The sequence below is a fragment of the Strix uralensis genome, chromosome 6 (genome assembly GCF_047716275.1).
Source record: "Strix uralensis isolate ZFMK-TIS-50842 chromosome 6, bStrUra1, whole genome shotgun sequence".
NCBI classification, from domain to species: Eukaryota; Metazoa; Chordata; class Aves; order Strigiformes; family Strigidae; genus Strix; species Strix uralensis.
Genome location: NC_133977.1, coordinates 35,057,708 through 35,085,294, shown reverse-complemented (window position 1 = coordinate 35,085,294; position 27,587 = coordinate 35,057,708). Strand labels below are relative to the sequence as shown.

The following is a 27,587-nucleotide window of genomic DNA, read 5'->3' as shown; positions in this document are numbered from 1 at the left end:
CCAACCTTTTGCCACACAGGGATTTTTTTGCCTGTTGGAGAAAAGCTCAGAGTCGATAAAAGATGGATGAGCTATGGATCGGGTCCTGCCGTAAGGTTCAACTGCAATCATGGCATATTGCAGCAAACTCCTTAATTTTCTAAGTGAAACCAATCTTAGAATCATAGAATTGTAGAATGGTTTGGGTTGGAGGAGACCTTGAAGATCATCCAGTTCCACCCCCCCTGTCATGGGCAGGGACACCTTCCACTAGACCAGGCTGCTCAAAGCCCCGTCCAACCTGGCCTTGAACCCTTCCAGGGAGGGGGCAGCCACAGCTTCTCTGGGCAACCTGTGCCAGTGCCTCACCACCCTGACAGGAAAGAATTTCTTCCTTACATCTAATCTAAATCTGCCCTCTTTCTGTTTAAAACCATTACCCCTTATCCTATCCCTTATAAAGAGTCCCTCCCCATCTTTCCTGTAGCCCCCTTGAAGTACTGGAAGGCCACTATAAGTCTCCCCAGAGCCTTCTCTTCTGAACACCCCCAACTCTCTCAGCCTGTACTCACAGGGGAGGTGCTCCAGCCCCCCGATCATCTTTGTGGCTTCCTTTGGACCCACTCAAGCAGGTCCGTGTCCTTCTGTTGGTGCCCCCAGAGCTGGACACAGCACTGCAGGGCGGGTCTCACGAGAGCAGAGTAGAGGGGGAGAATCCCCTCCCTTGACCTGCTGGCCACACTTCTCTTGATGCAGCCCAGGACACGGTTGGCTTTCTGGGCTGCGAGTGCACATTGCTGGCTCACAGTCAGTTTTCCATCCACTAATACCCCCAAGTCCTTCTCCGCAGGGCTGCTCTCAATCTACTCATCGCCCAGCCTGTATTTGTGCTTGGGATTGCCCTGACCCATGTGCAGGACCTTGCCCTTGGCCTCGTTGAATTCCATGAGGTTTGCACAGTCCCATCTCTCCAGCCTGTCCAGGTCCCTCTGGATGGCACATCCCTTCCCTCCAGCGTGTCAACCGCACCACACAGCTCGGTGTCATCAGCAAACTTGCTGAGGGTGCACTCGATCCCACTGTCCATGTCACCAACAAAGATGTTGACCCTGTTCAGGTTTGCTGCTTGTTACCACTTTTGGTTTAGGAATCGGACGTGGCTTCTGGTAAGGACAGCTGTCCCTAGGAGAACGGATGGGTGTGGGGATTCACGCAGGACTGAGGTTCAGTTCACAGGTCTGCTCCCGACTCCTGGCATGACCTTGACTAATGCTCAGCCATAACACAGAGGAGAGTTCCCTACCTTGGCAGGGAGTCATACGGGTGAAATCTTGGCAGGATTCAGCAACACCCACATGACTGCCTGATAGGGGCTGTAAAAGTGAAGTACCAGATCTGGTAGCTTCCTTCCCTAAGTTGGGGACGTGAGCAGCGAAATTTTCCCTGTCTAGGCATCTTGGAATTTGGTTGTTATCGCAGGCTTAGACCAAGCATTCAAAGAGCAGCAGAGCAATATGCTACACCTGTGCTGTTCTTTGAAAACACAGCAGCAAAGGCTTGTACTTCAGATGCCTCCAGGAGTGAGTGCCCAGCTCCTGTTGAGTGCCAGTGGGCAGTGGGAGCTGGCAAGCTCAGGAGCCACCACCTCTGATGCTGGCAGGAAACCACCAGTGAGGGGACCACAGTTTAAAACTTCCCTAAAGAGCAACCCTCAGAGGGAGCTGGAAAAATTCAGGCAAAATATTGTCTCTGGGTGCTTGGGAGCCATGATCTCAGCTGAAACTGGGGGAAGTTGTTCTCTGCAGAACAGAGGCTGCATTCCTGCTGCTTCCCTGAGTAAATAAAGGGCTCTCGACTTCCCATTTCAAGGACTTAGTCCATCACACAGCCCGACGGTCTGGCTCACAAAACAACATAGATCTGTAGGACAGAAGGAAAGCCTTCAGGGCTGTTGCTCACCTCAGAACAGAGCACTTCTGTCTCCACAATCTCATTTTCCTGTAGATGATGGCAGTTACCTGAAGGTCTCTTCGATCTGTGCAAAGCTACGGCTTCACCAACTTCTGACCGGTGCCAACTGCTGGTCCAGAGCCACGATGATGATGCCTAACCCCGCCGGTCACCAGCCTCTCGCCAGCCATGGACCGGCAGGCAGCGGAGCTGGCGGCTGCGGCTCGGGAGGAGCATTTGTGAGCTGCCCGCGGTTACGTGCTCAGCAGGGTCTGGGGGCTGCTGCTTCATATGGAGGCAGGAGCCCCCCTCTCAGCCAAGTTGGCAGCATCTTCTGGGAAACTCCTGCTGAGTTTCTAATATCACACTTAACCTCCGATTAGAAAAACGCAGTCTGGCACACTACCCACAAAAGGCTTCCAGCCGCATTTTATTCTGTCCAAGAAACACGGGAATACTCATTTCTTTCTCTGTGCTATGTACACTTAAGAAATAGTGTAAAAAAATACAGGAAAACAGCCAGGCACAAGGTCCTCTGCTAAATGGCATGTGTTTCTCTTCCTTTTAGTCCACCCTTGGATATATTGCCTTGGTAATCAGCACTCTGCACACACTCACGTACGGATGGTCAAGGGCCTTCGATGAGAACCAGTACAAATTCTACCTGCCTCCGACCTACACCCTCACGCTGCTTGTCCCATGTACTGTGATCCTAGCAAAAGTCATCTTCATTTTGCCCTGCATCCGGCAAAGACTTCTGCGAATCAGGAGGGGCTGGGAGAAGGGGAGATACGTGAAGTTTGTTCTGCCCAGTGCAACGGGGGAATATTCAAGCGGGGAAACCTCTAGCAATGTCTAACAGAGCCCCAGCTGTGACAGACGATTTCAAAGCGCTATCAACATTTCTATAAAGGTGTTTCTTTTTCTTAAATATAATGTATGTTTTGGTATAATTGTATTGTGGGTAAATAATAAAATTTGGTGACTTTAGAAAATGGATGACCATAAAACTAGTTTAGACAGTGATAGTTAAATTATATTGCTGATTTGCTAGGACAATTATTGCCTTAAAAATGACCATGAAAGCCGAGCTAGCAGCACTAATACACATGGGAAACTGATGGACTTTGTTAGTCAGATCAGTCACTTGAGGTGCTGGCTGGCAGCTCCCCAGACCAGAACTTTTTGGTTGCTTCCCTAGCTGCTCTCATAAATTTCAATGCCTTTTTTCTTTTTTTTTTTAAATACAAAATAGCACAGATTTTCTGGGCTTTATGACAGCAAAGATATCCTGCCCCTTGAGTATCTGGCTCAATCAAGGCAGTGAGGTTTAGAAAGATGAATTGTCTCTGGTTTTGGTCTCCTTGAGAACTCCATGGACAAGAAAGAACAGCAATATCCATGTTCTGTAGCATCTGCAGATGTTACTAAAAGCATCCAAACCTGACAGCAAGTCCAAGTATCCCTGTTCTCTCAAATACAGACAACACTTCTGGTCCTGTAAGCTGTGCCTGGTGCATGCTTATAAGGTACAGAAATAAAGCACCTTTTCCAACAGTATAAAAGCATTTGAAGAGAGAGATGTCCCTAATATCACATGTCTGGTTTGCACTGCTAGCTCTGAGATGACAGCTGCTGCTGCTGCATGTTCTCTGTTTTACTAAGCCAAAGTTTCAAGCAGTATTTGACAGAAATAGAGCGATGATAATTATCGGAAAGACCTGCTGCTTCACAAAATTACACGGAGAAAACCAAGGCCTTCCAGCTGGCCTTACATCAAATATTAGGGTGAAGCTTTTAGAAATCATTGCCACCTAAACATGCCCATTTATGCAGACAAAACAGCAGCTCTAAACCCACCGGTTTCTCTAGCAATAATAAGATCTTTGAACAGTCTTGTAAAAGGATCAGCAAGTTTTGATCACAACATGAAAACACAGCAGTTGTACATTTTGAGCACAGTCCTTCATTGCCTTGCACCTTAAGAAGTCACTTGCTAGATCCCAAAGCAGGTATCAAATGCTCTTCTGACTTCACACCCACTTTGGACAAAGTACAGGGCAATGAAGATTTCTGTCCTAATTTCTTTTTCCACCTGTCACTTTCTATCCCTTCAAGCTCTTGCTCTTTATCAGAATAATTCTTTAGGTTTTGGACATCCAAATCACCAAACAGAGAATGGACAGCCATTCACAAAAGCTCATTTAAATGCAAGCAATCGGGATGACCTTACCTCCGTAAGGTCAGATACAAGGACATGGCTAGAATAGCCTCATTTTCCTACAGTTAAGTAAAAGACACCACTCAGTGTTCAGTATTGCTTTGAAAAACAACAGCTGTCAGCATCAAACAAGGTGCCATTTGTGGGACAAGAAAGTACTTGTTACTCCACCAGTTAATATAAGTGGGGGGGGAAATGATCAAATTTGGGGCATGTAAGCCCTTCTGCAAGCCAGAATCGCTTCTGTAACCTGGATGATTTCTACACTGTCAGAGAATCTTAAGAATTTCCTGTTTAGCTTCAAATAACTACAGTGAGTAATATTACCAAATATTCCTCTCAGTGCCAGTGATGATACTGAGGGATTTCAGTTCTCACCTACAGCTTATGGTAGTCTCCAAACACCGCTTCTTTTCACTGAACAGAAAGCAATTGGTATGAGGGAAATGCCTAGATTTCATAATCGGCTGATTTTTTTTGTTTTGTGATTTTTTTTTTTTGGCAATAGGGGGAGGGTACCATTCTTTCCCACTCTCCCCTTCAGAAAGTTGCAGTTATTCAGGTTTCCCCATCCGCCTCCACAACCTAGCCCAGATGGGCACCTGATCAAATCACTCACCAAGCAGACTGATTACCCAGCACACTGATTACCCAGCACTATTTATTTGTGGTTGAATGGTAGGTTAAGTTTCTGTGTGGATTTGAGACAGTGTCACCTGAGTATAATTCTACCCACTCCAGTTTAACTCATCCTTGAGGGAAAACTGAATTCAGCAAGCTTGTTCTTTTAGTCTTCTCTTCCATTTCATCATCAAGCAAAGTCAACAGAAAAGCACCAGTTTACGCATTTTTGGGTTACAATAGTGTATTCCAATGCCTCTTTTTTCCCACCTAAGCTCCTTTTCACATCTTTAGGTCAGGCAAGACTACTGCCTGGTGGTACAAAAAAGGATTAGGAGTCAGGGAAAGAACATTACACAGGCTTGCACGCTTTGTCTTCAAGGGGAAAGGTGTGTTTTTCTTGTGAGTGGCTGCGAGGTTAAAGACTCACCTTTCTGCCCAGCAGAAATAAGGTTTGCACCTTTGCTTTGTTTACATGACTTTCACACCCACCCCCCCTTTCCCATCAATGGTAAAGGGACAGTTTTCATGAGCAGAAGCAGAGTCAGGGAACCAGACCTACCTGAGGAGCTGGCTCCCTTAGTGAGTCAGCATGATGCTCTTCAGATGGACGCAAGCCCAGATGGACAGATGAGCCATCTCAAAATCCCCACAGCTACTGCAGCTCCCCAGCATCTAAAAACAGGCTGGTCGAGTGTCTCCAGGTAACACCTGTGCCAACATACTGTTCAGCCAGTCACCATCCCTTTTAGACTGAAACCGATTTCTGTAAATGCAGAACAGCATTTCAATGGTGCCCTCTGTAGGCACCTGGTCCTTAAAATCTTTGACACAACAGTTTGAGTAATTTCTTCATATTCTGGAACGCTGAAAAGTAGTTTGAGGAATTCTGCAATATCTTTTCCCTATGCATTTTTTGATGTGGATAGGGGATTCAGCGAGGTTAGTTTAAAATTTACCAATTAACTGGTTTTGTACTTTGAGTTTCTCTCTGTTTATATGTACACACACACATATATATTATTGCAGAATATATAGCTGGAATGTAAATTCTTATATTTTTATTTTCTGTATTGCCTACTATGTGCCTCTGGGATATGTAAGAACCAACTGAAAAAGCTGTAAGCATAAAGCCAGTTTTAATCACTGGCATGTGTAGTTATATAAAAGATATTCTGAACAGGTCTATACAATTATATCAGAACTCATTTAAGTATTTTTTCCCTTCTTCCCCTAAACAATACCATTAGTTTAATGGCAGTAGTAGTGTGATTATCTAGAATTTAACCACTAGGAAATAAAACCCACTACAGCCAGCAGCTGGTGGAGTCTCATTATCAATGTAATAACTGAAAATTATCATTGCTGTGACCCATGGTGCCAGGGCCTCAATTACAGAGTTCCGATGCATGTGGGAGGGCACAACTGTGTACAAACATACATTTCATTACAAGAGGCTAGTGATACTACACAGCACTTCTAGCACACGATCAAACAAGCTTAATGCACTAAACAAAAAGTGCTGTTGACACAGAGTTCAAGGAAGAGGGAGTTCCAGATGAGGGTTTATGGGACTGGAAAGAAAATGGGAGTTTTAATACTATCAATTTGTTCTCTGTTTCTTAAGTCACTTCACAGAAGTGGCATGCCAGATCAACCAACTTCTGGATCTGCAGCATTGCATTTTAATGAGCTAATTTGTAAGTTGATTTTAATGAGTTCATTTAAATTCCTGTGCTGAAGATTAACCTCTGCAGGTACAGTTCTCTCACTCCTTCTGTTTTATAATACAAGGCTTTTAACAGGGCAATTGGTTTCTTGCTCTTCAGGGATTTACTCACAAAGTGATATATCAAACTACAGTTAAATCTTTAGGGGGATGCACTTGTTTCAGCACCTCTATGCAATATATTTCTTCCAGACTTTAAGATGGCCAGCGCAGCTGCATGACCTGCTACAATCAACCACAAAAGTCTGGTGTTATCCTTGAGCTCAAAATTTCACACACTGAGCTAGTGGGATCTGCGGACTGTGCCCTGGGTTTGAGGAAGGAGATTTGTTACACCAGGACAGTTTTCTTTTATCTGTTTATTGTGCCTTAATAAGCAGCAGTTTTGCAGAATTTCTGCACGAGGTTTTTTAGTGCAAGTCAGAACCACGCTTATTTTAAAGCAGAGCATACAATATACAGCAGGAAGATACCATCTATGATTAGGGACAGTTGTTGTTAGCAGAGCGCATGCAGGACTTCCATAATCAAAGACTAAAAATAACCATTGTGTGTGGCCAGTCAGGAGGATCACATATTACAAGCCATAGTATTACTGGAACCTTTCAAACACTTAAAGTGGCACTACTGCAGTCCTCCTACAAAGATAATCTGCTTTAGATTTAGAAACCTCAGCACTGGAGGATCCACTACAGCTGCTGTTCAGCTGGTTAGTTACTCTTGTTATCTGTTTCCCATATCTGATCTGCAATTAGCTAGCTTCAAGCTGCTGCTGCTGCATGCCAGCCTGATGGTTTAAAGAGAGATCTACAATCAGATGTCTGCATCTAAATAGCCGTCTCATTCAGCACTCAAGAAAACAAAGTTGCCGTGCAAGATTCAAGTCTGCTTTCCGCAAAACCAGGTTTATTTGATTTAGGAGGGATGGGGCAGGGGAGTAGTGTGAAGAAATGGCCGAGATACTAACAGCTAGGATATACAGCTTTCATTTCTAGAGTGCTGCTTTGACTCTAAAACCAGCTGATGTTCTCCAGTTGCATGGACACAAATACATGCATAGAGCCAAAGATGTCACCTCAAAGTGGTGTGAAAAACAGACCAATATCACACCTTCCATTTTAAAAATCTCAGTTCAGAGAAGAAAAGGGGCCTCCCAAACTGGCCTTAAAGAATACATTCCCTGGGCTTCAGGTTAGAAAGCAGAATTAAACATTCCCAAGATGTGGAATGCAGGCAGACAGCAGCAGTTCTTACAGTACTTGCTGACATTCCTGGTACACAACGCTGTAAGTCATCTGCCAGAGAACGGAAATGGACATACAAAGGTAAATTCTTGTATTAATCTGAGCTCTTGAATGTATTCACTACAAATTAAAACTCCTACTCTTCTGGCTAGCTGCTTTTGGCCCACTACAAAGGAAAGAATCTATTGCTATCAGAGAGAGGGATGCTAGGAAACAAAAGGTACAATCCCTACCTGATCAAAAATATTATATCTACAGGAAGGTGAAAGCTTTACGCCCCATCCTCTCCTCCACTGCATTACCAGCCCAAACACCCACCTCTCCTCTCACCTATCTGCCACGCATGCCATGCTTCAAGACAAGGTCCTGGTCCCCAGCAAAGCAGAACTGGGTGCTGTGCAGGAGGAAGAGAAGCAAGAATAACGCCTCCCAAACAACCTGTACCACCATGCTGGCTGCACCATGCACACAGTGGTCTTCCCCTGCAGACAGCACAAGCTGCACAGCTGCAATCTCACATGCATCACCTCCAGATTGTGAACAGTGTTTGAGAATTATAGTGATAGTCTGGAATCAGTAAGAATAAGCAGTTCTCATACACAGCAAGCTGTGGTGAACCCCTAGCATGACACCAGTGCTACAAGGCTAGAAGAAAGGAACTAAAGAAGTAGCCCAAAACAGAAGAAAGGAACAATTTAGGTCACCCAGGCTCTACTTGCCACTTAACTTCCCTCTCTTCTATAGTCCCCCTGGCATCTGCATGCTGCTGCAAGAAAAGTGACAGGAATCTCAGTAGAAAGCTCTGTCGCACCTTGTCCCTGTGCAAAAATTCAAATTTACCCTTTTAACCAGGCAGCATCTATGCACACTTCAATCACTGACAGCATAAAGCTGTGTACAGTGCTTGAGTTTGGGCTCTGAAACTCGTATCCCATCTCAGCTCATCACAGCTCAGAAAGCATGGCCCAGAAAACGCAGTGCCAGGTTCTCCTCAGCCCTTGCACTACGAGGAAGAAATAGTAGGAGCTTAGGGTCTGAAGCATGGAGGATACATTTGTTGTGTGTTTAAGCTGTGTTGCTGAAGGATGTTTTGCTCTGCTTTGCATGTGTGTCTGTTGTGGGTGGTTTTCCTTGTGTTTAAAAAAAATAGGCATACTTAAAGTCTACTTTACAAAACCTCAGCAAATTAACACTGATCTTTTCCAGACATTCATTCTTCAAATGAATGTTCTGCAAATGCCTCCTCACAGCATGCAAAGATTTAGATACGCTGGAACTGGCTCTGCAAGGGATGCTCTCTAACAAGAGGAATTTAAGCACTGATACCAGTTCAATTTGCCGCTTTTTGATTTTAATACAAAAAGAAATACTTTCTGCAAGGAAAGATTCAGCTTTCATCACCAGAACCCTAGTACAGACTTTGCAGGCTAAACCAATTCACAGATAAGCACTTTTCATAAACATTACATATTTCTTGGCTTATACGGATTCTGGAGAATGAAAGAACAGGCTGTGCTGACACCTGGTGGCTTTCTCTGCAGACAAAGACAGTTTATGGCAATAGATTTTAGCTTTTTGCTGCACGTTTTTTTTTTCTTCATTCCTGAGGTAACTTCTCTTGTTTTCTTCCAAGACACAAAGCATGATGATAAAAACATTTTTGTTTCCACTGACCGGTGGACAGCGCTGTCTTATGTAAATCCTCCTGTAAACCAAGAAAGGATCCTTTGTTGTGCACCATTAGTGACAGAACAGAAAAGGCCTCCTCTTCATTTCAAAGCGTATTTCTTCATGAATACAAAAAAAAGTACATTCACTGCCACAGGAAATGCTACTATTGCATATCAGATGAGGTGCAAACCTAACCATTAAAGCACTGCAAATCAGCAGAGGCAGCAGCAAGAAGCAAAGGGAAGTGGCTGGGAAAACACCCACAGGTATGTGTTTCCCTAACTCAATAGGAAATAGGTAGTAGGGAAAAGTCAACGTCCTGATACTATGAAAAGTAGCAAAGTTGTCTACTGAGCATCCTTGTTTGACTCATTAATCACTTGCAAATCTGTGCCAAGAGTACTACAAAAAGGAAGTCGGGGAAGGAGGATCGGGTGCCAACCAGGAAGACTGAGCTTAGTCCAAACTGTTCAATAAGCAAAAGCGTGCACTCACCATAAGCATTTGTAATGCCTCCAGCCGGCTGCTGCTGCTCTGAAGCCAGGGTTCTATCAGTCATAGAACAAGAACGAGTATCGCATGTTCTGGTTTTCCATTCTTGATCTCTGGATTTCTGTGGCTATTAGCTTCCAAGGACAGGACCCACGGATGTCCTGTCATGGCTGTGGTAACTCTTGGACTGTTCCCTGCAAGCTCATTTTTAAGTAAATGGTCTGTCAGGGGATGTGCTGAATACTCCAAGAGTGAAAAAGAGAAACACCACAGCTTACAACATATCTCAGGATCACCTTTAAGACAGAACGTTTACATCAGATAAAGCAGTTCCCCCAGCTTTAACAGTGGTGCATATCAGGTCTTTGAGGACTCCTTTATGCCGTTGGTAACTGTCAACATTTAACTCATCTATCCATGTCAGCAGTTTTCTTAGCTCCTCCTTCTTCAAGAGGCAACATAACTTCCTCTGGACAGAAAAATACACAAGAACTGTTGCAAACAGACAAAGCCAGGAAAAACAAGATCCCTATTCCAGCACTTTATGAGTTCAATTCCAAAAATTATTAAAATGCACCATTTTCATACTTTTAGTGCTATAAAAAGCAGCACTACAGTATTTCTGTGCCAACAGTATTGTACCTTCAAGGTTTTGCATGTTTATCCAGTTAGTTACCTGTTCTTCGTCTTCCTGATAATTCCTTTCCTAATTTCCTCTCCTCTCCTTTAGTAGCTGTTCTTCCACACCTCCTAACCAAAACTCCAGTCTCTCTGAAGTGATTTTTTTCTCCAAGAAACACCCAAGCCCCACACACCTCCCCAGATTCCAGTTTGACTGCCCTTCCCTGCTACAGTGCCCAGAAGCTGTATCTTACTTCAGCATCCACACTGGATGCTGTTTTTTTCAGAAGAAAAAAAAAAAAAAAAAAAAGGCTGGTGAAAGGCTCCAAGGACATCATAGTGAAAGATGAATCCTTATTAACTCCACAATGTCTAAGAACACAGCAAAGCTATGTGACTCACCCCACTATACGTTATGGAGAAGCCACCTTTGATTAACACTAATTGTAAACCAATGCAGTTCCTGACCTCTGTCAGGATAACAAACCATGGTACCAACTCTGTAGGTGGTTTCCTTCGATAGAAAGGCGATTTCACAAGAACATGGGCAAAGACATCTCAGTCTTTAGTAATTTATTAGCCAGTGTTCACAGATTTCATTCAGTATTCAACAATCCTGGAATCAAACCTACTTTGACATGAGGCTATACCCTATCTCACTGAAAAACGTTGGGACAGCATCTGTCTTAACAAGTTCTCAGTTATTATCTAAGGTTTTGTGGGGTTTATTTGAAAGAAGCATTATTAAAGGTCCAATTAAAAAAAAAAAAAACCACATAGTAGAAAAACACTTTAGGAAGAAACCAGTTTATAATATGGCCATTGAGAGCATTACAAAAGGCTCTACTGTGCTGCTGCAGAAAGGAGCCAATGAAGTGCCATTGCCAGAGTGAACTGAGCTCACAAAGCAGTACTTTAACTCTTCCCTTGGAAAGAGAAGCTAATCTGGAGTCCCAGACACATCATTCTTGAATATTTGCATTAAAACATTTTTTTTTTTTTCACTGATGCTGTAGAATTGCTCTTTCACTGTGCCACACTGTATGTGGCACCGAACGTTTGTAACCGTACTAGCCCAGAAATGACAGTTGTTAAAATTTGGTGTCTCTTTCAAACACAAATGCCTTAGAGAAAAGGGATCACAAAATCAATCCAAATCTGTCTGAAGGGGCTGGAGACCAACTTCAAATCCCCAGAACGGGAGGAAAAGAATGACTGTGTTTGCTCAGTCTCAGAGCCTGAGTGTGCTGACAGCTGTCATCCAGATGCCTTGCTAGGACAGTCTTGAGACACTGATCTCTCATTATGCCATCCACTTCCTACAAAGTTACCTTCAATATTGTAAATTTGGCTGAACAAAGCTGGTGTACTCTGGAGTGCAATGCATTAGCTTAAACTGAGAAGATGAGTACAAACTCATTTTAGCCAGACTGATCTGCAAACATGACAGACGGTGTAAGGAGGTAGCTGAGACATGGGTCCGTGTTTGGGGAGCAGGTACCAGCAACAGAAAGGTGACCTGGACAGAAGGAGGAGGCAAGTAGTAAGTTCTCCTCACAAATTCATCACAGGATGCATAGCAGCATATAAATCCCAAGAGAACACAGGTGACTTAAGTGACACAGGACTCCTCCTTACAAGATAAAGATACAATCACCCTTTTAATCGCAGATGACAAAGTGGTAGACTTTCACAAGAGAATAAAACTCTGTTTGAAACAAAGCTGTTGGTGAGTAACACCAGCCACCAAAACCAGCCTAAACCTGAGAGTTTTCAGGAAGGATGAAGAAAATGAGGTGGGAACAATACATAGAGGCTTCTTTGGCCCTACATCTAAAGTAAAGAGAACTTTTATTTAGATACTTTGGAAATCACACATCTGCTTTCACTATCACATGTCCAAAACAAAAACAAAAAAAAAAAATCATCAAAGCTCTAGGAAATGGTAAGCTTACTTTTCCGGAAAGCCTCTTGTGGAAATGGTGTTGTCAGCTCTCACCCAGAGCTGAGGGTACATGTGTGGGTCTAAAAGCGATTGCACGTGAGGTCTCATTTGATTTAGCAGAGCCTATCTCGGAAAGCCTGCTAAGGCAGAGAGCCAGCATCAGTGCCATTTCAGTGAAGAGAGGCTTAAAGGGAATGTCCCATCTTGGTACCCCCGATAAGCAGTTTCATAAGCAGTGTCTATCTAAAGGTACTCTATTGGATGCATGATTATTTTTAATTATTCTTGATTTTGTTAATGTAGTAGGAAAGCTTGGAATTACCAAGAACTAACATACAGCAACAGAGTATTTGGCTCTTGGAAAGCAGGGAAGAATCAATTCCAGTCTTAACGACATGCGGCCTCTCCTCACAGAAATGCAATCATTCAGGTTTTATTCTTAAAACTGAAACCATGAGCTTTCACTCCATTTGGAAAAATGCCCAGCTCCTACTGATGTCCTGGCAGAACTCAGGTTGCTACCTCTTACATGAAGTGTCTCCATGAAGTAACACTAGAAACAAGCGCGCTGGTCCTTGAACACAAAAGCCTCCCAACAGTCATTTGTCCCTTTCAGCACACTAAAGGGGGCTGGAAGAGAGTATAAATGAAAGCATTCACCAGTGAAAAGCATGAAAAACTTGCCAGTCTGCACCATTTAAACAAAAGAGACCAAACATAAAATGAGAGAAGTAAAGCTCCGGCTTGAAACAAAGAGATTCTCGTCTCAAGGTCTCTAAAATACCCAGCGATTTGGTCATAAAACGTCTCCGTTTTCATTAGAAGTTAGTACTGTGATGGGATCTTACTGTGCATTGTAATCTCCATATGTAGGTAATGTCTGCTGTAGGATCACACCAAGAACATGTGTCACAGGTCAGAGATTGCACTGTCTGCATCATAAGAGGCAAGCAAAGGAAAAAGAAATGCAAGAAAGAAAAAAAGTCACTTGCGTCCCCCAGTTTTTCCTCCCTCAGTCTTAGCATATTGACAGAAATTAATTTCTATAGGAAGGGAATTGCACTGTTTGCAAAGCAATCCTCTAGGATTTATTGATCTTTAAGAAAAATCTCATTAAGCAGAATAAGGAAAATTTACAACAGGTATGGGAAAACAAAACAATCTCTCGGGATCTTCACCAGGCTGAAACAGGATTAGCTTTGTAGTTTCTGTAATCTTCCTCACAGAAGAATGCTAATTCCGTCTCGTTTGCTAGAACGAATAAAAAAATTAAATATTTAGCACATCAGTAAATGAACCACCCAACAGTGAGCTATTTAGAATCTTAGAAGACAACTGGCAACTTTTTGGTCAAAGACAATTATAAATCACCACACACTTCACCTCCCCATCCCCCATATTTTTGCAAGAAAGATTCCAGTATTAAAGATGTCGTTTAACCTTGTTAAAAAAAAAAAAAACACCTAAGAACCTGAATATATAGAAGTAAATATGTACAGAAGACCCCTCAAGATTTGTTTAATGCAGCCTTCAGAATTGTTTGTATAAGCATTCATCAAATTAAGTGACTGCATTTCTAACATCTTCAAATGCTAGACAAATAATGAAGCTTGATTTTCTCTTTTTTTGTGCATTTTTCTGTTAGGAAAGGGAAAAAGAAACTATTTTTTCCATTAAATTAGCCTATAGGTATAATAATTTAATACTTAGAGGATTAGTAGAATATTTTACAGATCACTTTACATTCTCCCTCATGACCCATCAAAATATGTGTCTGAAGAAGTTAATTTTTTTGCCCTGCTGATGATTAATTCATGAGACTTCAACAATATGCAAAGTGAAAGACACAAATTGGCTTCTCCAGCAATACCTTCAAATACCTCTAATTATTCACAGGGGATATGGCAGAGCTAAAGGACCCACAAAGGTTCAGAGCAGTCACAATTCTTTCAACCCAGTAGGTCAAGGACTTCCTCTTCTAAAACAATAAGTCAGCAACATTACTAATTCAGAACAGAGACAAATCTGATGGAAAGCCTTCACAATTATTAAACATGGAATTCTTTAAGGTGCTGAGCCAATAAGTTCCACATTCGTTTTTTAAATTAAACCTGAAGTTAATGAAGTCTGCCTGTCTTGTAAAAAAGAAAAAAAAAAGAGCAGAAGGGGTTTTAGAATCTCAACTAGAAAACACACAAGACTTTTTGCAATGAATACTGAACACTTTATTAACATACACCTTTCTTTAAAAAAAAAAAAAAGAAAGCATTAACTTTGCTGACTAGATAATAACTGTAATAATAATCACTACCACAGAGGCTTTCCCGAGGATACTTATCTAATGTCCTCATAATTTATAACTCTCTAGCCCAACCCTGTAAAGTGCCAAGGGCAATCAACTGCAGCTTAGAATAAATGTTCTGAGCGTCTCCGAATTTCCCAGATTTTCTAACGGCAATTCTCTGGTTTATTCTAGTGAGTCTTATCCAGACTAGATATTGAGAAAATGTAATATGTCAATAGGAGATCTCAAATCTTCTTACTGATTTAAATGAAACTGTACAAAATGAGGACTAGTGGCATACCATCATACTTCACTTCCTTGGTTTACTCTTTTCCACTTCTTGAAGAAGAAAAGTAAACTCTTCAAGATTTTACTACAAAGACCCCACTCCTTACTTAGCTGATTTTCATATCAACATGCATTGGAACATATCAAAATTCAAAAGGGCATAATGACACACTGCATTTTACAAAGCAGAGTTTTTCTTTTCTATCACACACTACATACTAATGACTAACTGCTCTTAGTTGTTTTGAAAAAAATAAAAAGCAGCCTTAAATTGTTTTCTGCCCTGAATAAGCAACCCCTCTCTTTGTACAGAGATACAGAACGGGCTGGTCTGTTCCAATTTCCTTTCACTATAACATTTACTCTGATGTTTTGACACCTATTTGGAGATCGCATCCAACTGTTTCACCACTGTAGCTACAAACCTAGTTTCAAAGGTGGGTAATATATACAATATTTATCAATACCTTTTTGAAAGAAGACAGCTCTGGACAATGTCATTTCTAATTCAACATTTGGCACTGTCATCAGCCCCTCTCCTGAACTGCATTGCCTCTTATGCCTTAGGTAGATAAAAATCGTGCTTAAATGAATCCTCTGCTAACTAAATTACAAATCTATAACACTTGAGTGCCAATAATACTCCTTTCTGAGGAATCTTTTTTTTTTAAAAAAATGACCTGGTTTAGTACAAACAGCCAGATAATATCAATCATTCATATTACAGGAACACCCAAGGACCTTTAGGAAAGGTGTACTGAGGCCAGTTGCCGTGCACCCCAGAGAAAAACATTAAAGAGACATCCCAAGTCACTTAAAACCAGAAATTAAATGGCAGGAAACAAAAGAGCCAAGAAACCTATGAAAAAGAAATCTCATTCACTAGCTGGGGAGCAATCAGAGGGCATCAGGAACAGGCAGGAGCTCTCTCCGTGAAACCCCTGCACTTAGAGGCAAGCAGTTATGCATTCCAGCTAGGCAAATCAGATTCAAATGAGCAAATGTCCATATCAAGGTGGAACGCGACTACATCCCTTAAGTACCCTGCTGCCACAAAGTCATTCAGCCACATTTATGAGAAGCCCAAAGGACATCCAGAGACCATCAATTTTATCATGACAGACATTTCTTTACATTACCAAAAGACATGGCCTATATGTAGTCCCTTGTCAAAATGTGAGAAATCAGGTCAAGTTTCAACTCTTTGCTATGTTCAGCACATTCTCTAAATGATACTGCTTGAGCTTTCCTAAGAAATCTGGCTATCAGGCACTGTATGCTGCACATTAAACAAATCTAATCTTATTTCATTATTCCATGCTGGTTCCACTACTTACATTGCTAACCAAAACATCAGTTTAAATGTTACTGATAAGACTAAGCAGACACGGTACTAATAACCTATCTGTCAATCATTTAAAATTACTCTCAGCAGAATTATAAGCATACCCTCTAAAAATCACAATTTGCATTCTGAACATTTGGAGTGCAGATACCTGCTGCCCTCAGTCCAATGATTTGAATGTACATTATCCCCCCTTCTTCCCTGAATAATTACCAAGTAGTGTAAAGAGCATCAGGAATAGCATTTACTTTTCAGCAGCCTATCCAAACATAATCAGCCAGTTACCAGTTTAATGACAACCACAATGAACAGCACCTTCAGTCAAACAAATGTGCTCCTACCTACTCCAGCTGCTTTCAGCGTACTGTCTTCTTTCAAAATCAGTTTGTCATCATCTTCCAAACTCACTACAAGTTCACCAGTCTACAAATCAGAGAACCAGAATACAAAGATAAGAATTTACCGTCTCTGCCCCAGTCTTGCTTGACAGTGCAAAGCCCTGCCTGCATTAAAGCATGTAAAGGGGAAGAATATAGCTAATAATCATACCTTAGATTTGTGTGCTTGGTGAATAATCTTCATTGTATCTGAAAGAAAACACAATGTTTTCCTAAAATAAGGCTGAATAATCAAGTAACACTGCAAGTTTTACTTGGGGAGTGAGACAAAGGGGTAAGGTTCAAAATCTTTTATTATTAACAATTTTGTGTATTCAGCCTAGAAGAGGAGAAAACATCCTGCAGTCAGAGTCTTAAACCAGTCAATCCAACATTAAGGTACCACATCCTATTGGGCTTCTGTCTGCTGGCTGAATTACAGTAACTAACTAATGACTGTCCCAATTGCCAGTGAAAACACATCAATTTAAATGCCACTTAGAGTGTTTTAACCTACCAGGCTTTACACATGCAATTGGGGCAGGACAAACAGCATTTATGCACTGTCAACTACTACGTTAAATTGATAGGCAGCAGGTGATTAAGACACAGTAACCTGACCACTTCAGATAATTCCTTGAAATTTTCCTTCTCATGAAGAAAGCACCCGCAGTAGAAATTTTGTTAAGCAAGTCCATCTTCCATGAACATGTACAGACTCTGCTCTTTTTAATGCTATACCCTCTTCAATAACATTTACCTCTGATATGTTTGTGTAGTGTAGCACTTTAAGAAATGATGCTATACAAAAAAAAAAAAAATGCTTTCCTCTGGCAATGTGGGTAGGGCTTTGTTAACAGAAGGGAAAAACAGGGGAAAATAATGTGATCACTAAAGCAACCAGATGAGTGCAAAGATCCAGAGGGAATGGAGGTCAGAAGATGCCCATGCAGTGTTTAAAAAAAAAAAAAAAAAAAAAAAATCAAACTCCAAAGCCTCTGTGTTTGAACAAATTCAGAGTAACACATCAATCCCTTCCCAGCAAAGAAGCAAAAACCAGTTCTGCTTGCCTGTTCTAGTTTTCTGTTCTAGTTTGGTTTTGTGCATTAGCTGAACACTACGTGTTGAAATAGTCTGGTAAGAGAAGGATGCAAGAGACTTAAATACAGGCTAAAACAACTTTCAAGCTGCCAAGAGCAAGTATTCAGATGTTCAGAATAACAGAGGTCACATTCCCATTCAGAAGTTTGCTTCCCTACCACTCTGGTCCATTTTGAACATTTTATTTAAAACATTACATAAGGTAAAAACTACTCTGTATTCCCACCACAGAGGTCACTGAGAAGGCAGCCATAGCATGCTGTAATAATTGCAGTATTAGAAGCAAGACATATATATTAAATTGCAATTGCCAGGATCCATCTTGCATAGAAGCACTGCAAAAAGACCAGGCAATCACAGCAAAAATATACTGCAATCATGAAACCTTTCTACTGCAGCAAATACAATCCAGCCTCTGCCTGTTAGCTTTAAGCTTCTCCATCTACTTCATCATATTCCCTTTTCTCCAGTCTTTGCCCAGTCATTCTCTGAACTATTATCTCAATTTTACTTGTTCACAACTCCACCACTGGCATCCAGCAGTTTACTGTGTCTTCATCTGAGCTATTAAATGGCTTCTCTAACTCTGATACAGGGATGAAACTGCAGTCTCTTCTCATCCTAGCTAAAGCCTTATGTCCTCTCAATAGCCTTTGCTATTTCATCCCCCTTTAGTCACACTGAATCATATTCCCAAATTTTTATCTCTCCTTTTCGGGTAATAGATCTTCCATGACAATAGATAAGAAATCACTTTCCAAGTTTGAATTTGTGAAGGATCTACCATATTGCTCCATTCATGGAGAAAAAAAATAAATGGAGAAACAGTTTATGAGACAAGTTGGCACCCAGGCTGTCATTATCAGTGAAAAGATGGCAATGACAGGGTAGGGAGAAGATTGACTAAGAAGAGTTCTAGACCATGGACAAGAACAATGTGTACAAAGAAATGAGGAAAAAATGAAAGTCATAAGCTTTGAGATGTGAGTTGGAGCACCAAGCCGAGAAGAAAAACATGATGTCATTATATATGATGTTGAGAGAACAAAGTGGTGTTGAATTCTGGAAAGAAGGAAGCTGAAACAGGCAAGGTGAGAAATAGCCAGGGCCAACTGAGATTTATGGCAGTGCCAATCAAAGCAGAAGGAGAAATCTGACTCTTACTAATACTATTCATGCAGAAGTCACACTGCCCTTTCATCACCAAAATACAGGAAAGACAGTAGAGCACACAAGGGATGCCAAAAGCATGAACCTGGATAGCCTGAGGGGAAGGTGAGGAACTTGGCTTTGATTTTTCTGTGTGAAAATTTCCACGCAGCTAGCACCATCCCACTAAAAGTAGGCCCCCACTAACTGGTGTAACAGGTTTTAAAGTTCTGCAGTGGTTTTCACCCACATTATGCTCAGTCCTACACAGCACAGTCAGGTGCTCAGTCACAACATACGCCTTGGGAAAAAAATAAACTGATGCTCTAAAGTGATGAAAGAACTAGCAGCAGGGATAGGCAACACCAGGAATACACTGATAGCAGCAGTTCTAGATAGGGCCCCCTCATCTAGCCAAAGCCAGAGATATTAGAGGGAGGAAGGGCACCTCCAAATGCAAACTTAGGTACCTAGATTTTAAGACCTTAAGTCATATATAAAAAATAATAGTAATATTCAAGTCCTTGCCATTGACATATCATAAATCTTCATCCCTAATGCTTTTTTTCTTTCATTTTGCACTATCTGTTTCACCATCAGCAAGAACACAGAATTAAATGCTTGGTCTTTTTTTTTAAATAGGCAAATGGAGTCTATTACCATTTACATGTATGAAATAGGTTCCTCATTCAACTCTTTGAATCACCGTAGATGAAGGAGTTTGTCAACTCCAAGAACATGGGAGACAAAGGATCACTTGCAGCAAAACTCCAAGGGAACTTTCAGAATTGCCAGGTTTAGGAGAAGATACGTTACTGACATCAGAGTTAACAAATTCCAAGAAAGGAAGTAATTTAGTCATTTTGAAAGTATATTCTGTCCCAAACAGATGAATTGCACATGTTCGTGACAATCTTCACAAAAAAGAAATAAACACATATATTTACATTGGAGGATAAAGTCAGCCTAAATTTCACACCAGGCTATTTCATTGTCAGCTTGTATTTAAGAGCTTTCATATCTAGTTTGAGCAAAGTTCCCCTGCTTCTCTTATATCATGTAAATTATTTAAGTATAGAAGTCTTAAGCATTTTCTATTTACTGCCTTCAGCTCCCACTTCATCATCCTTTCCGACTTTACAGTTAGTAAATAGATACTGAAACACATAAGCACGGAGAACTACAATTTCAAAGCATTTGAGATCACAAGCTTCTCAATAGAGTAAAAACAGTTAAAAGGCACTTATAAAAGTAATAAAAAGTTAATACCAAAAAGCATTGGTACCAATCAGCAAATAATGTATAACATGCAGCCTAATTCAAAGATTAATACAGAACTTCAAAATAATGGTCAAGTTCTGTAGATATGATCCCAGTGGCATAACCCCAACTACCAGAGCTGGATAGAGTTGCAAATGTAGGCAGGCACTGCCACCAGCATGAGCATTCTACAGCAGTTATCTTTTAAATTGTCTAAAAACCGATATAAAATATTACATCTGCATTTTACAGGAATTAAAACAAGAAAAAAACAACACCTACCATACTTAAAATTTTTAAAAGGAGGAGGAAGTCCTGTTCTTGAAGACACATCTATTAAAATAAAAGCACCAAGTGAAAACAAAGTTGTCCTTTTTTATCTCCACTATTTCATTTTCTATTATTGTGCAATGTGTGCATCCTGGACATCCTTTACATCAAAATAAATCCACAACACAAGAGACTTATTTGAGCATAAAATACTAAAACACAACCTTTGGCTCAGATTCTATAGTTATGATTCTATAGTTAGATTCTGTATGTTCTGAAAGTGTTTGTAGTTTTCTAAAAGCATGAAAGTTGCTGAAAACACAATACAGCCGTGAGGCCCAGGGCAGTGTCCTAGGAGTTGCTCAAACATTATCAGCTTAACAGTTTGAGACTTGTTTGAACTGACTTCATGCAAAAAAAATCAGATGATGTTATTCTGCACCCTTTGAATGTCTCCATTTAGGTGTGTAGCAATACACCTGCAAGATTAGGGTAACACCCTGAGTCCCTGCATGGCCTGGCCTACATTAATTATCTGTTAGATACACTGTCACTTTCAACCAGGCTTCTAAAACATAAAGCCCATAGATGAGTAAATTTGCACCACAAAGCTCAAGATGGGAGACAGAAACTCAGAAGCAAACATGCACAATGTCAAAAACAATTTTTCAAGATCCTCTCTTCTCACAAATAGCAAACAGACTTGCATTCCCACATTCCACATATTGGTGTAGTTCCTAAGGATCAAAGGCTCTCTAAATTCTATTAATTTACTCCTGTTAATTTATGAATAGCTGCCTGACAGCACCACTGAAGGAGCCTGAGGCACTGAGCCAAATGCAGCAATGCCCCTGGCTCTATTTGACTAAACATGGGGATTTGGGAGGGGGAGCAGTCTATCCAAATTTAGGCATAGCACACCAACCATGGAAGCTCTTATTAACTCCAGACCTCTCATCCAAGGGAGGAGAGCACACAGGGGATGTAAACACAAACCTGGCATCTCTACCAAAGCCGCAGAATTCCCATTCATTTGCTCCCCTCCACTTTCTTGTGCAGAGACAGCAACACATGGGACTGAAACGAATGAATAAGGCAACTGCCCCTTACCCTTCCGCACAAAAGTAATGAACTGCTTTACTGTCTGATCCAAGTTAACTCCATGATACACCACAGGTCGGAAATTCCGGTGTTCAAAAGAGCGAACAAGACGAACTGTGATGGTTGAGCTTTCTGGTGACATGAAAATTAATTCTGAATAACCTGGAGAACATTAAATAAGGAATTACTGCCTTTCCTCTGTGTACAAGCACAGCTAGAAAACAAGGTGCAGGTGGACCTCATTCAAAGATTAAAACATGGCAAGAAATTCAATAGCATTATGCCTCTCGGGACTTCACTTTTAGTATTTCTACACAAGCAGTAACACAATCTCAAAACAAACAGGGTTACCTAGGATATTATTGATACTGCACACCAAACAGTCCAGTATTTGTACCTGTGCTGTGTACTACTGCACCAGACTCCATACTAAACACACAAAAATGTTGTGGATAAATGCAAGTATGTCATTTTGGTTTTAAGTAACTGAAGACTTTACCTCCTGTGTGAGTAACCTTGTGCTCTAAAAGAATGTACTAAAATGAACAAAACCAAAATCTTTTTAATATACTTATGTTGTAGAGAGCATAATACCCCGAGAAATGCCTAAGCTGTTACACAGTGCTCATTTTCACCTCCCAACAAAAAGTGGAAATACCTCCCCCGCATACACATGCAAATAAATTTCCTAGTATACTACTACATAATTAAGCTGGTTAATATAATTTATAATAGCAGGTCTCTAGAATGGCTCTACAGGGCTTATACTACCTTAACAGAGAGCAGAACCTACAATGGAATTGCCTTATCAACCTGAGCCCCTCTTCTGACAAGTCCATGCATTGTTGCACTGGGTTCTTTCTCTCCACAGGAAAACAAGCTATTTCCTATCTCTGCAACCTTCTCTATTTTTTGTGCTGGATATTCCTCAACAGCCTCACTTTCTGGTCACACGCTAAACTGCCATGGCTGCTGCAGCAATGAGCAAACACTGCAGTCTAAGTGCTGCAACATCAGCCAGGGGCACAGCACGACCTCTGTGTCTCCTATCCCTTCACAGCCATTTCAGTCACCACTTCCAGGCCTGCAAAGGAATCTCTTACCTCTTCATCCCTTTATGTTTTGTCTATTTTTTTTCTCCTTTTTTGCTGTGTCAGGAGATTATTTAAGGACCCCACCATCATGCAGGTATCCAGGTAACTCCCAGTCTTGGCTGTGTTTGTCCTAGCTGTATCCTAGCAAAGTAAACCAGCAGTATTTTATTCAAATACTTTCTGCAGAATGGGGATGCAGACCTTCCACATCACGAGGCAACTTGGAAATCCCCTTGGTTCATAATTCCCAGAGCTCTAATTCCATTTTCATTGTAAATAAGTTACAATATGCAATTAAAAGATGCCAATCAAGAAAAGCATACTTTACACCTGAAAATAACTATATTTATATTAAACAGCAAAGATGGGTATTTTCTTGATGCTATTTCACATGGACTTAAGATCTGGAGGCCACAGGACAGAGTAAGGAAAAGGGGACAGCACTCAATTCACTTTCTCCTGAGCAGCATGGAAGAACATTGTAGGAACACAGATTTGGGAGCACAATCAGAAATTGGCGATTTTCACATTTACTGTACAGCCTGATCCCATCTAGGGCTGGGACCAGATACTACCCAGCGCCTCCTCAGGAACACGGCAGACCCTCCTCAGGCCGCCTCCCGGGTCAGAGACGCTGATGGTCAATTCCTCTTATGAGGAGGAACCTCTCCCGGGCCGGCCCAGCTCCTGCCCGCCGGCAGCAGCGCCAGGACGGGTGGCGGAGCGCCGCCCACCCCAGCACACCTCCTCCAGACCGAGTGTGCTCTCCTCAGCCCTCGCACCCCTCCCCACCCCGCCCGGAAGGGCCCGTTAACGGCCCTCAGCCTTACGACCGACTCCCCGCCGACACTTCCGGGTCTCGCTCCTCGCCCTGCCTCACACAGTCCCACCAATCACGTGCTCTCGGTGCCACCTACCGCACCGAGGGATTGGCTGCGATGCGTCCTGTCCCCGCCCCTCCCCTCGCCTCCGAGCCGCCGCGGGGCTGGGCGGGGCTGCAGGAGGCCCCGCCCCCGAAGCCCTCCCGTTGGTCTCATCCCTCATGCTAGCGAGCGTCACGGCCCCTCCGAGGCCCGCCCATCCCGCGCCGCCTCCGCATTGGTTCTTTGCCTGGCTTCTCCCCGCCCTCGGCAGGCGCCGATTGGCGCCGTGTTGCCCGTGGCGCTGGGATTGGCCAGCAGGCGCTCTGGCGACGGGTGAAGCGGGCGAGCGGCCGGGGCGGCACGGCAGACGCCAGGGGGTTGGGAGCGCGCTGGGCTCGTCGCCATGTCTGAGGTACGGGCCGTGCTGGGGGGCGTGTGGGGAACCGGAGGGTGGCGGTGGGTACCTCCCTCTGTCCTTGTTTGGCGGTGGCAGCCTGCGGGTGCTCACCCCCATCCCCCCCCGGGGCCTTCCCCCCTCCCCTCTAGGCCGAGTTCCAGAAGGCCGCCGAGGAGGTGAAGCAGCTCAAGTCCCAGCCCACGGACCAGGAGATGCTGGACGTCTACAGCCACTACAAACAGGCCACGGTGGGCGACGTGAACACGGGTAGGTAGCCTCGGTCCCCACGCTGGGCAGGGAGGTGGTGGCTGCTGGGCAGCGCCGCCCCGCGCCCCTCTGGGGCCCTGCGCCTCTGTGCCGGGGCCGGCGGCGGGCGGGGGCGATGCGGTTGTGGCCTGAGGCCGAGCTGGAGGCACTTGGGGAAGCAAAACCTCTCCCCTATTGCGTGCCTCGCTTCGTGCAATCCCGCAGTTTAGCAAAAATGACTCAGTACCGACTTGGCATGGATTTATACGCAGGGAGGCATGAGCTGAACTGATAAGGGTTTGTGCAACTTGTGTTTTTCTGATTAACCCAGCTGCAGTCATCTAAATTGTGTAGCAATGGCCTGAGAATCCTTTGTGATAGCTTTGTGCAAATATTGGGTTTGGGATTTTTGGAGACCTCTATCAGTAAGTAGCTGCCTAGGTCAAGGGATGCTGCTTTAATACAAACACTTCTCGGTTAAACAGGCTTAAACAGCAAAGCAAGCTGTACAACTGTGCAATTGCAGTACTTGGGGGGAGGCAGTTTGTTTAAACTGGATTGGCTGGTAAAAATGATACTGGAAGGCTAAAACAGAAGATTAGGAGAAAACTTTTATAGTAGCTGCAATTAAATATCACGTCTTGGAAGGACTGTAGCAGAAATATTTCTGCAGGTGTGCTATGCAGATTTTCTCTGGCTGCTTTTTTTGCTACACTTCTGTAACTGGCAGCTCAGTTTAGGAATAGCATTTAGAATGAAACCCGCCTCTATTGACCTTATGTAACACTTGAGTAACTAGAATTAGAAAGGAAAAAGGTCATTTGTTTCAAGCGCTGGCCTCCTGACCCAGTTGTTGGTGAAGTTTATTGGGTGTTGATTGAATTAAAAGCTGGCAGTGAATTGTACAGGAAATGGTAAGTATGGGCGCTTGCAGTCTCTTTTTCCCAAGATGGGCAGCATGGAGAGAGAACAAAACTGACTTTGGCTTTAAGATAATGATCCTTTTGGTGTGGCTGGATCTTAGCATTATTAATGTTTGTCAAGGCATAATGGTGCTCTAGAGCTGTTAATATACCAACGTTTCTGTCAGTCACTGCATTCTTGTGAAACAGTAGGTAACATGAGTTGGCTAGAAAAGCAATCTGTGTAAGAGTAAGCTAGTAGGGTTTTTGTTGGAGACAAGTGGAGCTGCCAACTAGCTCTGCAGGTCACGTTGCCACGTGAGCAGCGCAAGGGTATTTTTGTGGCCAGTGTCCAGTTCCATTTGTTAATCCTGAAGATTGTCTTTAAGGAGACAGAGAAGAAGTAAAAACACAGAGGGGACTTTATGTGAAGCATGACTATATACGCATCCATATCTCATTCATTTCTTCTCTGTTTGAACACAGTGTAACCTGCAATACAGTCAGTTAGAATTCAGAGCTTATACCCCTAGATGACAGAACAAATTAAGAGCTTTATGTTAGAAACATCCCATTAACTTGACGATGATGAGTTCTAAGATGTATGCTACTAGCTTTTGTTTTCATGTCTCTCCACGTAGTGGACCTTAGGGCACTTCTGCTTTACTTCAGAGCTGATGTTCTTTAGTGGGATAGCTGTCATGCAACAGCAGTCCCTTCAGAAAGTACAATAAAACCAAATCACGCTATTTGGTGCTCTTCTGCTCAAAAGCTGCTGTCTTAAGGGAACTTGACAGAGAATATCTCTGTTGCCACCAGTAGCGTTCTAACATGCTCCCTTGAGGTGATCTCCTGACCACAGGTTAGTAAGTAATAGCTGCGAAGGTGAACCAATGTATTTTACTGTAGTTAAGAACTGAATGGCCTTCAGGAAAGGAGTAGGTATTGCCTACACCCAGACCACACAAACTAAATCTGCTGCTTATCCTGTCTCTCTCAGACCGCCCTGGAATGCTGGACTTCAAAGGCAAAGCAAAGTGGGATGCCTGGAATGCATTGAAAGGTAAGTGTCTGCTTAAAAAATGAAAATGAATAAATAAAACCACAGGCAAACTAGTCAGAAAAGTATATGTAGTTCAGCAAGAAATAAAAATAGTGTTGCCTTATAAGAGTTCTAGAAATTCAGAATGCTGTGATAATAAACTCTTACCTTTTGATTACCTCTGCAAGGTGGAATTTTGAAAAATGTAGCCTGTGTGAAAGGGAATTAAGGTGCAAAATGCCCAGCTGACCCAGGGTGTTACACGAAGGAGAGCTGTAGCAGCAGCAGAAACCTACATCTGTTTTCCAAGTCCCAGCATAGTACCCTGGAGACTGAGCTCTCCCTCCAGTTGTTGTGTAAGCTTCCCTAACTGGAAGATGCAACTGGGCTCTCTGCTGTAAAGGAGCCAAGCAAGTGGTCTAATCTATGAAAATGGGGTTTTTCTGGTGTTTTAAGGAGCTGGCACTACATCTAAATGCAGTCTTAAGTTGATTGAATAGCTTTCCTGTAATAATTTTGAATGGTGTTGATAGAACTAATACACTGTTTAGTTGCTGTCTATACAAATACAACTTTGCTTCAGAACACTGTTTTCTCATGACTGCTGAACACATTTAATACTAGATTCACAGCCAAATGACCTTGTTGTCTTTGCTCTCTGGTAGCATGCTGCTTGATTTACAGAAGTACATAGGGATGAAATCTATCATTACATATCTGTCTAGGTAAATACGTAGTTCTGTGCTAAGTTACAGAGGCTTTGCTGGGTGTATATATAGCAAGGAATTGTGACTTAAATGTGAAAGGTATCTTAATCTGTAAAAGCTATCTGACTGCTTCCTGTGTTCTGTCCTTCAGGAATGTCCAAAGAAGATGCAATGAAAGCTTATGTAGCAAAAGTGGAAGAACTAAAGGGCAAATACGGCATCTGAGGACTGGACATAGCAGCCACTTGCACACCTGAAACATGCCTTATTTCTAATACTGTGGAAAACTGGTTTCTGATAATAATTTTAAATACCTAGTATATTACAGTCGGTTCTTCTCATGCCTGTAGTTCAGGGGAGTTGTGTACCTGCCTAATGTACTGACACGTTATAAATTCCTTCTGGGAACAAAACCTGGAACTCATTAAAGTGCATTTGGTACTTTAGCTGTTGTGATGGTCATCCTTTAGAGATTATTCTGAGCCCATCCCTTAATTGCTGTGTGGCGGCTGTCAAACCCTTCCTAGTAAGGCTCAAGCCAGCCTCTCCAGTCCTGGTGCCACTAGAGGGGGCTCAGTAATCTGTGTTTCGCGAAACGCGGAACCGTGTCCAAACCAGCCGGGTCCTGTCAGATGCTGCTTTGCCTTCTTTCTCGTGTAGATGAGCGGCAACCCACAGAAGCGGGAGC

The 27,587-nt window shown here is 42.6% G+C and overlaps 3 protein-coding genes across 8 annotated transcripts in view; 2 read left to right on the top strand and 1 right to left on the bottom strand.

Moving 5' to 3' along the window:
• The window catches only part of STEAP3 (STEAP3 metalloreductase), a 29,440-nt gene extending 23,351 nt beyond the window's left edge, over positions 1–6,089 (top strand). For all 4 annotated transcript variants that reach the window (XM_074873682.1, XM_074873681.1, XM_074873683.1 and 1 more), the window contains one exon: positions 2,498–6,089. In XM_074873682.1, coding sequence (XP_074729783.1) covers positions 2,498–2,788 — 291 coding nt within the window. In that variant the 3' untranslated portion in view covers positions 2,789–6,089. The remainder of the gene's footprint in view (positions 1–2,497) is intronic.
• A 7,449-nt stretch (positions 6,090–13,538) lies between these two features.
• On the bottom strand, positions 13,539–23,528 carry C6H2orf76 (chromosome 6 C2orf76 homolog). 3 transcript variants are annotated; one of them, XR_012629522.1, is made up of 6 exons: positions 21,658–23,528; positions 20,560–20,610; positions 16,940–16,977; positions 16,732–16,813; positions 14,344–14,451; positions 13,539–13,724 (listed from the first exon to the last, which is right to left on the bottom strand). XR_012629522.1 is itself a non-coding variant. In XM_074873688.1 (5 exons), the coding sequence occupies exons 1-5, from the start codon at positions 21,788–21,790 to the stop codon at positions 13,648–13,650; spliced, it is 381 nt and encodes a 126-aa protein (XP_074729789.1). In that variant the 5' UTR covers positions 21,791–23,524; the 3' UTR covers positions 13,539–13,647. The 3 variants fall into 3 exon arrangements, 1 of the variants encoding a protein (XP_074729789.1); XR_012629523.1 differs by having other exon boundaries at positions 14,354–14,451; XM_074873688.1 differs by lacking the exon at positions 14,344–14,451 and having other exon boundaries at positions 21,658–23,524.
• A 360-nt stretch (positions 23,529–23,888) lies between these two features.
• DBI (diazepam binding inhibitor, acyl-CoA binding protein) lies at positions 23,889–27,345 on the top strand. The gene is made up of 4 exons (XM_074873666.1): positions 23,889–24,017; positions 24,152–24,269; positions 26,151–26,213; positions 27,051–27,345. The coding sequence occupies exons 1-4, from the start codon at positions 24,009–24,011 to the stop codon at positions 27,122–27,124; spliced, it is 264 nt and encodes an 87-aa protein (XP_074729767.1). The 5' UTR covers positions 23,889–24,008; the 3' UTR covers positions 27,125–27,345.
• Positions 27,346–27,587: the final 242 nt, after the last annotated feature.

Bases quoted from the DNA above. Each gene is read 5' to 3' on its own strand.
- C6H2orf76 (XM_074873688.1), bottom strand. From the start codon at position 21,790: ATGTCACCAGAAAGCTCAACCATCACAGTTCGTCTTGTTCGCTCTTTT. The intron at 16,814-16,939 runs GTATGATTATTA...TCTGATTTGTAG, and splicing joins ACCAAGCACACAAATCTAAG to ACTGGTGAACTTGTAGTGAG. The intron at 13,725-16,731 runs GTAGGAGCACAT...TATTCGTTCTAG, and splicing joins GCTGAAAGCAGCTGGAGTAG to CAAACGAGACGGAATTAGCA.
- DBI (XM_074873666.1), top strand. The intron at 24,270-26,150 runs GTAGGTAGCCTC...TGTCTCTCTCAG, and splicing joins GGTGGGCGACGTGAACACGG to ACCGCCCTGGAATGCTGGAC. The intron at 26,214-27,050 runs GTAAGTGTCTGC...TCTGTCCTTCAG, and splicing joins TGCCTGGAATGCATTGAAAG to GAATGTCCAAAGAAGATGCA.